This window comes from Stegodyphus dumicola, chromosome 2 (genome assembly GCF_044657685.1).
Source record: "Stegodyphus dumicola isolate Sdum_Otavi_A_Nest chromosome 2, ASM4465768v1".
Classification (NCBI taxonomy): domain Eukaryota; kingdom Metazoa; phylum Arthropoda; class Arachnida; order Araneae; family Eresidae; genus Stegodyphus; species Stegodyphus dumicola.
Window position 1 is genome coordinate 31,772,897 of NC_140769.1, and position 17,022 is coordinate 31,789,918.

Consider the following 17,022-nt stretch of genomic DNA (forward strand, 5'->3'; position numbering starts at 1 on the left):
GCGCCATGAGGTTAACTTGTATGGATATTTTTTGTTGCATGAAAGGTAAGTTCAGTTGCAATACTTGTATGTTTACTTTTTTTGCTTTTCGAATTTATGTTATTAATGTCATTTTGACAGTTAAATGTTTCACAGCTTTATGAATTGTTACCATTCTGTCGTGAATTACATGTATCTCAATGGCTGGCTGTCTTTTCAAATATCTAATTTGCCCTGCTATCCAAATGTTTATGACAGAATTTTTTTTACTCTAGTTTATGCATTCAGTTTCAAAATAATATGTGTGATCAGATTGCTTATTATTTTATTGCAGGAATAAATTTATGTTAAATAGTTTGAACAATTGTATAAAAATAAGAGTTTGCATTGTTTTGTCCAAAATATGTATGGTTGAAACATTATCTTAATCTAGTTTGTAATTCAAGTTTTTTGGGGGGTACTGTTCTGTTATTGGGACCAGAATCGGAAATGTATGAACCCGTGTTCGTAAGTATGTGCATAGATGTGTATATGTAGACATACAAATATACAAGCATACATAAATACAATTCTGAACCCGATCCTGATAACAGAACAGTACCTTTTTTTAATCTTTTTTGAATATTTTATAAAAGGATTAAGCATTTTTCAAACTGCATATCATTTTAAGATTCGACATGCAGGAAGACAAAATATGGTCATTCAATCAAATGCTTATGATTGCTTTTAACATTTTCTCATAAATATTGTTTGCATTTTTATTGTCTTTTAGATACTTTAGTTATGTAAAGTGAACATGAGAATATTAGGAAAGCTGAAAAATATGAATAGCTACCATAATACATGTATTTTTTCATCGAGCCCATTGTTTTATAAACCAACGCACCATTATTATATGCTGGTTTATTTTATAGTTATATGCAGTTTAATTTTATGTTCATGTTACTGTAGTGTTGTCATTATAATAAAAGTATTGATAATTTTTGTTGAATCTTGCAAGTTGCCTAACATTCAGAATTATTACTACCGAATTTTACTGATAGGTTTTTTTCGAGTTGACATAATCTGTCTGATAAATAAAATGGTGTTTAAATTATATGCATTTCTCTTAATGTTTCATTGAAAGTGAGATGGAAATATAAATGCTATCCAGAAAAGTGAATTCTTTTTGCCTGAAATAACAAACTGTACTAAATGATTAATGTTTATATAATTTTAGAAATGTCAATATTAAAGTTTCTCCCCCTTCTCTTCTTTGATTTTGAAATAATTTATAATATAATATATGCATAAGTGTTATTAATGTAAAGTGTCATTCAATAATATAATTTATTTTTACTGATATTTTTATATTTCTTATCTGGGTTTTCTTTTGGTGTTAGAAGGAGGAAAAGACTGTAAAGTTTTAATTAAGGAAATAATTAAAACATTACAGTCTTTTAAATAACACAGTTACAGTAATGTTTATTGAAGCAATCAGTACTGTGTGATTGCCAGTGATTGAATAATGTTCAAATGCATTGTTCATAAGGAAATTTGCTTATCTTTGTGTTATAGATTTTATTTTGACACAAGCTGAAATTTGAATTATTTGGAAGCACTTTGAAAACCCGAATTATTTCCTGAATCATTAATCAGGCCAATATATAACATACAAATTTTCATACAAAATTATTTCTTTGAGCACATTATAAAGAGCTCATTTAATTTTATTATTTGTACAAATTTTAGACAAAAGTAGCATGTAACAGTTAAAGATTTATTGAAGCCTACTTGTTACTTGTGGTAACAAAGAAGTGTGAAAGATATTGCCACATTAGCGAACATGACGATCATTGATGCTTAGTTTAGTAATTTAATAATATATTGAGAAATGCTGGGAACTTTCAGAAGTAGACATTTTGGAAATGATGGGCTTGATAAGAAATTTACATGGTTTTATTATTTATTCTTTAGTTAAGAATGGATTTTGGATGTTCATGTGAAAGAATTCTGTTTAATTATATGTGAAAGAATTGTTAAAGTTTGGCATTTAAAAAAATGAATCAATAATATGCAATTATCTTTTTATTATACATATATTACTATATATTTCTAATGCACTATGTAAATGTCAGTGCTAAACAATTGAGATACTATTGTCAGGGCAATCTTTTCTTATACATGAAAAATTCTGATACTTTCTTATCATCTGCCCTCACAGCTTCAACTTATGCTAAAACAGCAAGAGTATACACACGATAATAGCAAACTATGACTATGCATACCACATGCATGTATTTACATGCTTTATATTTAATCTTTATTTCTGAACAGTATTCATTGGATGAGAAATATGTGAATATTGACCCAATGTATATATTTTTGTGTGTGTGCATCCTAAAATTTCTTGTTTCTTATAAAGTGCTTATTTGAATTACTACTTGTGAACAGAGCAGTAGATATGAACCATAAACTAACCATTTTGCCAATTTTCACAGCTTTGCAGATAGTCAGAAAGCACTAAAATTTGTAATGTTGTTAAGTTTAAATGATGTTCTATACTTTTGTGTTAATTTTTCTATTCTGTTAATTCTGTTACTGTGTTATAAAACTTTCTGCAGGAATTTCAACTGGATAAGATGTTATTACCATGTGGAGAAGAATTTGGTTTTCAAGCTAGAAAAAATTGCAGCTGAAGGATTTTGTAGAAGGTCAGTCAAACTGGTTTTAGTTAATTATAATTTAATTTTGGGTGAAGAATTCTCAAATTTATTTATCATAAGTGTCTAAAGGTCTTCTAAATTAAATTCTGCTTGTTTTTGAAATTTTTCATGACATTCATTCTTTGATTATTATTATTATTTCTTTTTTTTTTTTTAAATTTACTAACTTATATCCAGGCACATAATGTTGCATTTAATGCCATACCTTAAATATTGTAAAATGTTAAAATAATACATTTCACTTAAAAATGTGGTTGTGACGGTAAATTTTCTGTTACATTTAATCATATCTATAAACATTGGTATACATCATTTTTCAATAATCTGTATATTATTTTGTGCATTTCTTTTACATCCAAGATCTGGCATATGACTTGCTTTTCAAACTGATAACATGATGTAATAATGTAATCTAATGGTTAAAGTTTACTATGGAACGGGCCAAATTTAATAAATTATTCTTTGATAGAAATTTATTCATGTGTTCAGTGTGTCTCATCTCTTTAAATTGCTAAAGTAAATTTTATGTACTTGCATTTAGAAATTTTGACTGTATCAGAGTAATTTTGTTTCAGTTATTATAACATGCAAGGGAAAAAATTCATTCATAGCTCCGTATTTAAAATTAGTTAATTAAAGTCCTTAATAAAGAGGGATGTTTTGTTGTTTTTAATGTCGATAGAGTTTAATTCAAAAATATGCCACATTAAGGGTTACTTTTTAACCTAATTTAAAATTTTCATTACTTCAACATGTCCAATAATTGTTATTTTAACTCCGATATTGTAATAATATCAAAATTCCTTACTTTTTGATAGGTAATCCAAATGTAAAACAAGAAAAGAAAAAATTAAAATCTAGAAGTATATTTACTTCATACCTCTAACAAATAAAAACAACACAAGCACTTTTTACTGTCTATCTGCATAGTGTGGCATGTCCCGTAAGTCTGAGATTTGTATGGTCAAATCCATGTTTCAGTTAAAGGAAAATGCATGCACAGTCTTCTGATTTTCCCTTCCATTAAGGATTCTGTATATACTAGCATAAGAAATATATTAGTTAATGCAGTGTTATACATCAATATTTATAGACAATTATTGTGGCTATGTTTATTATAATTTTGTTCACTGTAATGGCTGGAGTGCCTAAACCATCATGCTGTGTAAACAAAACTCAAATCTTCATCTCTGCATACTGCTCCACTAGTGTTTAAACCACTGAAATGGTGATTATGGTAGAACATCTTTGGTAAAAATTTACTCTACTGTAACCCTTGGCGAATCGTTTCTTTTTTTTTTTATATCAAGATCGTCACCTGAGAGGATCGGCACCAATTTCAAGGTGGCCGCTACACAAAACCAAAATAAGAAGTCAAAGACATACACAAACTCTGTGTCTATGTACACATCGACCTATTAAAACAGAGAACTGCACAAACTGGGCATTGTGCACTGCCTTAACTTTGTCCATGTGCACATTGATCTATTTTCACTTTAAGAAAATCAGAAAGTTAAAAATATCATAGTTACCAGAAAAAATTCGCCACTGTCTTAACACACAGACAACCAAAAATATACAAACAGAGAGGAATAAGTTACCAAAAATACATATTTCCTAACATAAAAACATTAAACAACAAATCTTCTAACAAAAATTAACACACAGAGACAAAAAAATAAATGAAACGTCATTTTTTTAACATACCTTTTTTTTTACATGCATATGTTTAGGCTTCCCACCACCATCCTCCAGGTAAGCAATTCAATTAAATTTTTCGTCTTAGTCACCTCAGACATACTCAAACGATGGTACCCACACCAAAATAATAGCATGTTCAAAATACAAGACCATACCACTTCCTTGCAACCAAACACAGCAATTGAAAAGAATGGTAAGAACCAAAAACCTGGGACCGTACAAAAGGTTTACTATTAAAAAAAGTAGCCCAAAACTAAATTTATCACTGCACGTTGGCAATATTTGCAGAAATAACTCCTTTTTATTGACAAAAAAAAGTTTTTTTTTTTTTTTTCTTCTTCTTCTTTTCCCAAAGGCTACTTTCGCCAACATTATCAACATTAGGGTTACCGAAAAACTTATTTGACGCAATGGGCTTCCACATTTCACAAACAACCAATACAACTTTGCGATTTTTTTTCAGACAGAAACCAAGGTGTGCCATACAGTAAAGATTAGCCACATCTTCATTTACTACTGTTACAAGTACTTCTTTGGTAAATTTCTGTAGTTAAATTCAAAAGTTTAAAATTGCATTAACATGATCAGATTCAGAGTCATAGCTAGGGTTTTCAGCACTCAGGGACAACTGAAGATTTCGCGCCCCTACTGCTTGCCAAGGATGGAAAACATTTAATTCTAAAATGTTCTAACATCAGTTTGGCGCCCCTTGGATTCTGCACCCGGGGACAGATGCCCCCCTTGCCCCCCCTCTAGCTACGCCCCTGATCAGATTTTATTTTCTGCACATTGCTAACAATTACTTATATGTTGTCAGATAAATGTTACCAGATGCAGTTAATTATTTTTTACTTGCCAATCTCATGAGACAAGTTTTTTTTGCTCCTGCAAGACTTTACTTTGTGTTGCAAAATAAATTCATTCTCACTCTTTTTGGACTTGCCTACACATTAAATTTAAAATAGTTTTATGAATAGGTAAGATGTGATTATCATAATTTTGTTTCTCTCTTTATCTTGGCAACTTTATATGTTGATTCAGTATCCAGGTTACCTACCAGTGGCTGATTGATAAAACTGCTCATATGTTCAGCTGGTGGTTTGAGTTTATTTTCTGACATAAAGAATTTTAAAAGGCATCCCCCATGTTTATTTTACTATAATCGAAAAATCAAATAATTGCTACTCTGTTTATAGGTACTAAATGTTAAAATATTTTAAATGCTTCCTTTAATTTGCATTCTAATAGTCATTTGTTTAAATTTAATTATGAATTACTATATTCACATGTAGTAATTGTGAGTGTTTTTTTATTTTAGGTGCTGTGAAAGGCAATGACAGAGATCCAATTTATCAACAGTTCTTATATACATAAGAATACATGGATATAAGATTGTTTTTCATGAATTCAAATAAAATGTGATAAATTGGATTAATAAAAACTATTTTGAATTTTGAAAAGTGTTTTTCCTCTGTTAATCATAATATAGTACCATAAATTTCTGAATGTGTTTATTTTTCATCCAAATAAATAGCTTTACAAAAATTTGTCATATTAATAGATATTGCATAATTTAGCATTATTATAAATATTTATTATAGCAGATTTAGCTGAACTACTTTTTTAGTCTCTTTGCAGATGAAGTCACAAAGGTAAGTGGTTAGATATTTTTCTGTATTCCCCATTAAGTAATTTTATCTGGTAAATTACCATTACTTATATACTAAAGGTGAAAGAATAAGCTTTCCTTGAAGATACAAAAATTTGCAGATATTTCAAAAAATTGGTATACGTAAAGTTCTTAAATTGTCACATATGCGAAACTGAAAATGTTATATATGAAATAGTTCAGAAATATAAATATTTTCACTATTTTTTAACTATAATTCACTGCATTTGTTATATATAATCACAGTTTAAGGTAGCAGTGCTTTTCTCACTGTGATTTCTCATGTATTTTGATTCATAAATACACATACATAAATCCACGTATTTTGATTTCTCTTTTGAGACCGAATAAAAAATGAACTAAACATTCTCGTTGACATTGAGAGTTGAATAAAAGCTCACCTCAAAATAAAATGAATTAATAAATTTATGGAAAATTTTACATTGTATATATTGAGCAGAAAGAGTAAACTGAATATACTTAATGGAATTAATAATTGGTAGAGTTGATAGCAGAATAAAATGCCTTAATTGCATGGTAAACAGTAGATCTTTTGAAGTTTTTCTATGTTGCGTAAAATGCAGATTTAAATTTTTGATATTGATTGTCATATAAATAGCAATTACTTTTTTATTTTGCTCTGAAATGAATAGTTAGTAATAAAATTCAGGATGAGACAACCTTTAACATGCGCTAGAATTTACAAAGTTTAATTTGGTGCTGATTTCAACGGGTAAATTTCATTTTACTGAATTTTGCGTAAAATAATACCAATGAACCATTGCAAATTATTTTCAGAACTTTTTTTTTAATCTAAAAGGGCTGTTAGTTTTGAAATGTGACTTCATATTGTCAGTCGTAAACTTGTTTCGCTTTTCATTCAAGTCTTGCCATTTGGCAAAATTTAACATATTTACCTTTAAAATCTAATATATTATTGACTAACAAGCCAAGCTATTTAAAAGCATTACACACAGTTGTTAACAATGCTTTTTTTAAATTTTTAATCTGATTGATTTAAAATGCATTTAATTCATGATATATCTAATTGAAAACATTTTAATATTTCTACATAATAGCATGATATATTTCTTCATTTTTCAAATATATAGAAGATATATAACTTTCTGGTGTCAGTATCTTATAAAATGTTTTGCTATTTCCACTGCCCCATCTGTATTGATAATCTATGCATTCATAAACTTTTAGCCTCTTTGAGTGACTGCTAAAATCTGAGGCCTTTCAGATTTTTTTTTAATTGTGTGAGCAGAAAGATAGAATTTTAGAAGAGCTTCTTGAGTTACCTTTTGAATGATATAAAGAATTGTTAACATAATGTCAAATTTTTACAACTAAATATTAAATATATAAAAAAGCCTGCAGCATTCTCATGTTACGAAAACATATTTATTTATTCTGAGGCTAGGAATTGATTTAATTTTAAAAATACAATTTATTCCTTTTAACAATTTCCCAACAGTGTCATCATAACACTATAAATTCCTTACATGTTTTAATAAAGAAAGATGATTCATTTATGTAAAGATTATTAAATGGGTAATTTTATTATTCAATTTTTAATACAAATTAACTGAAATTAGAAACTGATTTTGTAAAATAATTTAATTATGAATAATTCAATTTGGGGGCTATTATGGATGTTTAAAAATGATCAAAAGATTTTTAATATCTTAAAAATAAAAGCAAAATTTTCAGTTTTAATATTTTGTATTAATAATTCATTTTAATTTCCTTGCTCAGTTTTAATATATTCACAAATTCAGATTTTAAAACAAAATAAGTTCTGATTTTTCCATAGTAACCATAGGAGAACAATTTGAGACTATCCGTGTAAAAAAAAGTAGGTTTTAGATCATCACACCTTCACATACTTTCACTGGAATTTTACTTTGTATATATACTGGGATGTGACACTAAGCAGTTGAGAGTATTTAAGAGGTTAAAGGGATATTATAACTAGTGTTTCAAATTCTGATAACATCCCATACGCTGTCGGTGGGACGTAGATAGGATGTCCTAAGGATATACTGGGATGTGACATTAAGCGCTGAGGAGGATGAGTTTAGGAGGAAATTGGGATATTACGGGATGTCCTGAGGATGTAGTAAGTAGGACTTTAAATCCTAATAACATCCCATATGCTGTCGATGGGACATAGATAGGATGTTTTTAGGATATAATGGGATGTGCTTAGGAGGTTTGTGGGATATCCCGGGATGTCCTGAGGATGTAGTAAGTAGGAGTTCATATCCTAATAACATCCCACACGCTGTCAATGGGACTTGGTTAGGATGTCCTGAGGATATCCCGGGATGTGACGTTAAGCACTCGGGAGGAGGTGTTTAGGAGGTTCGCGGGATATTCCGGGATGTCCTGAGGATGTGCGCATATCCCGCGAGCAACATCCTTGGGATATCCCAAGGATGTTTTTGTGCTATGTGGGTTCAGGGAAAAGTTCTTTATGTTAATAGATTAAGTGATAAGCATATCTATGCAGCCTTACCATGAAAAGTATTTATTAATATAATTCTTTTTAGTCTAGTGGGGCTTTGTCCCTGAAGGTCTATTGTTTTTGTTTTGCAATTTTGTGTTGGTTCACTATAAATGTCCGTTTCACTTTTCAAATTGTTGCCACCAAATGTTAGAGTCTTGCATTATATTTGAAGAAATTAAATAATGAAAAATCTGCATAAATGTATGTATTGTTTTCGCATTGTGATAAAAAAACAGTACATAGAGCCATCGAATTTTGAATGACGTAATCCTACTGCGAATATGGGCATGTAGAAGCCCAAATTTGAAATAAGTTTTATTATCAATTTCATATTTTGTAAATCTTTAATGACTTTTTGATTAACAAACTCAAATATTTCAAAGCAAACAACGGTAACGTTGTAAGGAGAAAACATTTTTATCTCCAGTGCGCGAGACTCTGTATTGGAAATTCTAAAGATATGCTCAATTTAAAACTATTTTGCGATATTGCTCTTGAACTGAATTTTATGGTTTAAGTACAAAGAACGTGATACTTAATAAATAAAGGTAACAGACAAAATGTTAAAAAAATGCCCCTTTGAATGTAATTTAAAATCTGAAACCTTTCAGTTTTTTTTCCTTCTTCTTTCAAACAAGAGATCTTATTCATGAAATCTGACAGATTTCTTGTTCTAGAAAACACTGGCAGGTTTCAGTATTGTCATACTGCCGAGTCATAGCCTTATTTGTATAAATTAAAAATATTACTAGTTTAACCAATTTGTTGTATTATTTTTAGATTAGGATTCTAGAATCCTAATCTAAAACAGTATGAGAATATTGATAACGAATTTCTAATGTTTCAAAACTTATGAATTATTTATGTGAAATCCTTTTGGCATAACATTTGTAACAAAATTATAAACTGAAGAACATCACTGAATGGCATTAAAAAAAAATTCAACCTTGAATTATTCTAATTTATTTATTAACTAACCCCTCAAGGCAGACTGAAAAAAATGTCAGAAAATGTTGAAATATATCATTTATTTTTTGTTGAATAGGAGTTAAATTATTTTATTGTGCTTTTTATAAAGATTATAAACATTTCCTAAACATTAGTACCATATAAAAAGCTTAGAAAAATGAAAACATGACTTCTTGCAATGTACAGTCAAAAGTCTTTAATTCGGACCTCAAAGCTACGAATTTTCTGTGCATGCGTAAACACATAATGCGGTTACGCATGCGCAGATATGCGCATAATACCTTTACGCATGCACATATGCGTTTAATGTATAACGGATGGTATAAGCTAAGCTAAAATTATCTAATTATCTATTTCAGTTAATGTTGCAGATTGTGTTGTTCTTTAATCTTCTAATTGGATCCGGCTTATTATTTTTTGCAGACTGTTACAGCAATTTTATAAAAGTAAGCTTGAACTTTCGATTATGTCAAAAAGAATTTCCGATTCTGGAGCTGCCAAAGGATCTACAAAGCGAAAGCATGTTTCGATGTCCATCAAACAAAAAGTGGAATTGCTGAAAAAAAATGGATAAAGCCATATCCTTTGTTTATCTAACCATTCCGAAATCTGTTCATCAATTTCACGCTGCTCTGCAGGGAGGGGGGGGGGCGTCGGGGCGCACAATGAACTGGAAGTTGATCTGTCAGCACTATCCTTATCTTCAGGGCAGATGTTTTTATTTTATTCGGCTTATAATTCCTCACTAAATGTAGTGTTTCATCTTGATGTACTCCGATATAATTTAAATCAATTTCCTTGTCATTATAAATATCATGAATACACATCAAATAGTTTTCTGGTTGCAATTTTCTAATTTCGACTATGCGTAATATATGCTTTACGCATGCGTGCATTGAAAGAAATGTTTAATAAAGTAAACAAATATTAAGCTTTTTCTTTTGCAAATTTTGATACCCTTTTAGATCATAATTGCTCTTTATTTCATAAATTATGGTTTCATATTTTTAATTTTATAATTACTGCATGCCATCTTACCAGATTTAAACTGATGATCTATAATCCGGAATCGCCAAAGTCCCAACGAGTCCGGATTAAAAACTTTTGACTGTATAAAAAATTTCTGTAAATGGAAATATGTCTATGACCAACAGCTGTAAAAATAAAAGGCTGAACATGGACTTTTGGGGATAAGGTATATATGTGAATTCATGCATGTTTGAGCATCTAGTTGAAGTATCATTGGAGTTACAGTTTATAATGCAAATTATCCACCAAATAGCTTCCATGCCACTTGCTAAGGAAACCAGTTTGTGGTTTCAATTTTCCAGATTATGAATAAAAAATAATGTATGTTCTTTGAAATTTGAGTAGAGAAAAATAATGATTATACAGTCTCTTTGATAACTAAAGAGTTATCAGGGTATGCATATTTTTGTGTGTATATAACATATATCTAAATATAAGATAAAAAATATGTAAATCAAAATTATAATTTAAACTAATGGTTAAAACTTAAATTCTCCCTCTCTGTTCTAAAAATTGTAATAACTTCTCGGGATTGTGTCATTTGTAGATCACTCTATGGCCTGTGCAGCTCTGATGACATAATAATTGGGAACCAAAATTTTCCACATTGCATAACTATGCACTTCAGTTTCTCTCTCTGCTCTGCTTGGACGTAATTTCGCTATATGCTGCTTTTTATTGCAATAATATCAAATATATAAATGTTCTGTAAAAGGGCATGACTAGAGTGCCAAGTGATTGTGGCCACAAACGCCAACTGGAAAATAAAAATATAATTAAAACTGCCTTGACTGCCAAGTTTATTAGATATTACGAACTTTCCATATTACCATGCTACACAATCAGAATTCTTCCTCATTAATATGGATCTAAGTACGCATTAACACTGCTCCGGTTTTTCCTCAAAAATTTTGTGCATGAGCTGCAAACTTTTTAAATATTTGCACAGAAGAGGAAAGTTTAAAATAGCTAACACTTTTAAGCACATTTGACATTGCAGTACCAGAGTAAAAAGGTTATACCAAGTATAAACAATAATATAATACTAAAGCAGTAAAAGTTTTGTGAAAAAACCTACAGTAATAACTACAAAACGATATAAACTTCAAAGACAAAAAATTTTCATATTATGTATGCAGACAATCAAAAAGATTTCAAAGAGATAGAAATTATATACAAATAATAGCAATAAATGGTAAATTAGCCCAACTAGAGGTTTCATACGGACTTATCAAGGGAAAAGTGTGAGAAAACTTGAATTTTGCTAATACCATGGACACTTCATCAAACAAAAACAATTGAGACAGAAAGCAGAAGTTCATCAATAGAATTATCAAGTTAAATTATCTTAGTATAGCTAAGTCTCAATGGCTTCGCTTCTTTTCCCGACGCACCCACAATTTAAATTGAAACTGAACTTAAAGAACTTAAAAAAAAAAAAAAAAAAAAAAAAAAAAAAAAAAAAAAAAATTAAACTAGATACTGATGCAAGAAAAATCTATACAAGGTAGCCTAGGTTGGCAAATCTACAATTTAAAATAAATAGCTTAAAATTTTTTCGATGACCACCACGTGACTGGAGTAAAAAAAATACACAATTAAGGGTAATCCCTATTAACTATATATACACTCATGTCCATAAATTAAGGATAATGCAAAATCAGGCAAAGGAAGAGTCAAAAGCAAAACAAATTTGACTTATTTGTAAAGGTTATTTATTAAACAAAAGGTAAAGAGCAAAAAAAGATGCTATATGTTTGATATTATTAAAAAAATTAGCGATTTTTTCTCCCTGGAGCAAATTACAAAAAAAAAAAAAAAAAAAAAAAAAAAAAAACCTATTTATAAAAAACCAATATTACATGGTTGGTATGATTGTTAATACATTGTATGTCTCCCAGACGATGCAATGCAGTCCGTACAACGCCTAAGCATGCTGAGTATCAAATTATCGATCTGATCTTGGGGGGATATTACACCACTCAAAAAGCAATGCTCTCCGAAGTTCCGGTAGACATGTAGGAGGAGGTTGACGGGCTGCAACTCGTCGGCCAAGCATGTCCCAAACGTGCTCTACTGGATTCAAGTCCGGTGAGAATGCTGGCCAGTCCATACGGGTGATGTCCTCCAATTGAAGGATTCCAATCGATTTCTTAGCCATGTTGTTAATTTGATGCGAGTGACTGTAATGTACTATTCAGAGCTGTTTCAAAGTTTGTGGGTACTGGACAGATTCTGCGACGGCGTCTTCTGTTAAAAGAAAACAAGTGAACTTCTTGATGGAGCAAAAATTGGGGGGGGGGGGTAAAAGACTGGATGGGGGAGAAAGTGTTAGTACATTGGCTAAAGTGTTGGGAGTCAGTAAAAGTACGATTGGAGACTGGAGGAAGAAGCGAACGGAAATTAAATCATAGTGTGTTAAGAAAATGTGTACAGAAACATTGAAAGAAAGGCAAGTGAGTTTAATGAGGTAAATAAAATGAAAGAAGAGCACCCCAATTAGTGAGCCAATCTTGCAAGAGAAGGCCTTGAAATTTTATGAAGAATTAAAAGAAGACAACGATCCTAAATTTGTCGCAAGCACTGGCTAACTTGATCACTAGAAGAAACGATATGGAGTACGACAGCTTAGAATCTGTGGGGAAAAAACTATCCGGGGACATGGAGGGTATGTCTCAGTTTATAGAAAACTTTCAGAAATTTATCGAAGTTGAAGGTTTGATCACAGAGCAATTGTACAATTGTGATGAAACAGGGTTAAATTATAAACTGTTATCAGCAAAAAGTCTTGTTTTCAAGGAAGAACAGTCAGCCCTTGGTTTTGAGCAAGGAGAAGGTAACAATCCTAGCATGCAGTAATGCAACAGGTGGCCACAAATTAAAACTTTGTGTCATAGTACAGTCAAAGAAACCACGTGCATGCATGCTGAAATGGATAAACTTTCCGTTTGGTATCTAAACCAGTCAAATGCCTGGATGATCTGTTGCAGTTTTCAAAAAATAATTTCATGAAGTATTTGTTCTATCGGTTAAGCGGTTTTTAAAATCTAAAAAACTTGCCAAGGAAGGCTATTCTGATTTTGAACAATGCGTCTTCGCATCCAGACACTGAAGAATTAAAAAATAGGGATATACGAGCAATGTTTTTATCACCCAATGTCACAGCATTTTGCCAGTTAAAGGACCAAGGAGTTTTGGTTAGTATCAAGAGATGATATAGGCACAACCTGTTATCCCCCCCCAAAAAAAAACTATTAAATGTAGTTGGATGGGTGGCGGATGGCTGGAATGAGTTAGAGTCATTAACACTAGTTCGTTCTTGGCGAAAACTCCTTGATCATGAGAGAAATGAGTATGTTGAACATGATGATGATGCAGAAAATGTAAACTTACTCAAATTCCTGAAAAGAGTTCCTGGATGTGCAGAAGCCAATGAAAATGACATCAAATAGTGGTTCCAGAAATGATACCAAGCAAGATATGTCGTCTAATGCAGAAATTATTGTTACTATCACAGTCAATGAAGAAATGCCGGAAAATGTTGAAGACGTTGACTTTCAGGACTCCAACTTACAAGCTCTTAAAATATCACATAGTGATGGACTAAAGGCTATTGAAATCTCCCTACAGTATTTTGAACAACAAACTGCATTGGTAAATAGACTTCCTGCTCCTTTATTGTCTTGATGATGAAGCAGCAAAGCACAGAGTTTAGTGTGGAAAACAAGAAGGCATTACGCATTTCTTTAAAAAAAGTAGCCAGCTTTTGCAAAGTTGGCTAGTTAATTTTCATTATTGACAGCTTTATGCCTTCATAAAATATTTTTCAGAGGTTTGTCTTATCAGGTAAATTACTGTACAGTATGTATTCATTAATTTTCATTAGCAAAGGCTCTATGCCTTCATAAAGTACGTACTTCTCCTTTGTTTAAGGGTATTTGGTAGTAAGTTTGAGTTACAATATTTAATTCTTTGTAAACTGTTGTATTTTCCAGCAGCCAACAAATACAAGTACTGTATTTTCTGAAGAAACACTCGTACTTATACATTTTAAAAGTTTTCCAGATAACCCGGCATTTTCACAAACTCAACCACCCTTCGGTCCACATTAGGCCATGTTTTCAGAATTCTACTGTATGTATATATAGGGTGATTATAAAATGTTTTTACAAATTAAGAGGGGTGATAGTACTCATCCAGATGAGCAATAATTACCATAGAATATAGGGTCGAATTGCACTCTGAGAGGCAGAAATGAATACTTGAATACTAGAATTACAAACTGAACTTACAACAGTGTTGGGAGAGCGAATGAATGAGGCCAAAACTTGCACAGTTTAGTGAAAAACTCACAGAGAGTGCTTTATGTAAACGGATAAAACCGAAAACTTGGCATTCGAGTGTTAATTCGAGCTCAGACGTCAATGGCAAACGCTCAAATGCGCATCTTTGGTTGGGAAGGACTCAACCTTGCAAACGATTGCAACAAGTTAATTATCTAATCAAGGGCTGACTATTATCAACTAACTTCTGCTGTATGCCAAGATTAGCATCAAAGTTTATGTTGAGTTCCAGCTGTCAGAACTTCGAGTTCCATAGAAGGATGCTTCAAGCAGAATGAGCGCAGCAACGTAAACCTAGGAGGACAGGATAAAAGATGGCGAAGAGGGAAAATACTCCTGTCTTGATATTTGATATCAAGGTAGCAGTTCCCCCCTAATAGATAACTTCTCCCAAATAACTTAGATAATTAACTTGTTTAAATCATTTGCGAGGTTGAGACCTTGCCAACCAATGATGTGCATTTGAGTGTTTGCCATCAAAGTCTGAGCTCGAATTAACACTCAAACACTAAGTTTTCAGTTTTATCCATTCTGTGCACTCTTTAAGTTTTTCACTAAACTGATTATGCAACTTTTGGTCTCGTTCATTCGCTCTCCCAACACTGTTGTAAGTTCAGATTGGAATTCTAATATTAATCTTTTCTGCCTCTCTGAGTGGAATGCGATCCGATGTTCTATGGTAATTATTGCTCATCTAGATGAGTACTATTACCCTTCTTAATTTTGAAAAACAATTTAGAATCACCTTGTATATAAATCTTTGTGTGTGTGTAAAATAAAGCATATGTAAGATAAAACTCTAATTTAAATTTGTAACTGGTTTTTAAATTTCCTTTTTAATTAATGTATATTTCTAAATATAAGCCAATCCATGTATAATTCAAAAGTGCATTTATTCTTAAACAATTTATTCAAAATTCAAAATCTGTCTATAAGCCGAAATGAAAAAAATCCCATATTCAAACCTTTTCCCACGAGAGTGAAAATGTTTCCAAGCAGGTGAAACGGGTGAAATATTTTCCAATCAAATCTCTGTAAAGTAAAATGCCAGATGCCAATGATGACAGCTTTAACTCTGGTAATTCTTTCTGACCATAGCACATTTTCTCGATCATTTGATACAAAAAACTTCATGGAATACATTCTTTCTTTGTTGTCTTGTATATGATCTGTGCTATCTTCTGTGCATTTTATTTATTTATTTTTTGTCCGAGAGATAAGCAGAAACGGAAATTCTTATACAGTGGATTTCAAACTATTGGTGATCGCATTTACTGAAAATTCTAACAATAGCATGGGCTGCTGGGCATTTTCCCATAAATGAAAAACCAGTTCAAGAGTGGAGGAAGATAATCTTGAATTAGTAAAGATGAAAAAAATAAAAAAAGGTAGCATGTGGCCGCCAAGCATGAATTTCGTCAATATCAGATTTTTTGTTTTGGTAACATTGCAACAAACCAGCAATTTTGAGAATAAAATAACTCATTCCATTTAAAATTAAAATTTTTCTTTAAGAAATATAAACTAAAAAAATAAAGTGCTTTATTTTATGATTTATTGCTTGCACCTGACTAACAGAAAAGTATCTACATTTTTTGCGAGATTAGCAAATCCATATTTAAGATGACACACATAATTTAGCTTTTGGAAAAGTTTTAAAAATTCTTGGCATACACATGGAAATTTACAGTATTTCTCTCTTCTATTCTAAACAGAATTAGATTCTTATAATAAATCTGTCTGACTGCATCACTTCAAAATTAATCCCTTTATAAATAATCCTTTCATATGCATTTTATATAATGCTGTTGATTCATCTACTTAAATAACAACAGTCATTTAACAAATAATTAGATTAAATTTCGTAAACCAAATCCTTAACACTCTAAGGTCTAAGATCTAAGATGCAGTATTTATCTGACTGATCAAATCTTTACTGCAAATTTCATTTAAAGTTCACTCAGAATTTGCTAAACAGTGGATAAATTTTAAGTCAATTTTCAAGTGGTAAGTTTGCACTCACTAATTAGAAGTGAGAGTTTTCAAATATTTTTAAATTTAGGTGCCAAATAATTTAAATTTTTTATTTTAGAATCCATTGTAAAATTTATA

General features: G+C 30.9%; 2 protein-coding genes across 3 annotated transcripts in view; one reads left to right on the plus strand and one right to left on the minus strand.

Moving 5' to 3' along the window:
- The window catches only part of LOC118195976 (3'-5' RNA helicase YTHDC2-like), a 180,918-nt gene extending 168,876 nt beyond the window's left edge, over positions 1-12,042 (plus strand). For both annotated transcript variants that reach the window (XM_085810550.1, XM_085810549.1), the window contains exon 27: positions 11,115-12,042. In XM_085810550.1, coding sequence (XP_085666676.1) covers positions 11,115-11,149 — 35 coding nt within the window. In that variant the 3' untranslated portion in view covers positions 11,150-12,042. The remainder of the gene's footprint in view (positions 1-11,114) is intronic.
- LOC118192119 (serine/threonine-protein kinase ATR-like) overlaps positions 1-17,022 on the minus strand; it is a 391,326-nt gene that overhangs the window by 10,249 nt on the left and 364,055 nt on the right. The gene's annotated exons all lie outside the window — the stretch shown is intronic.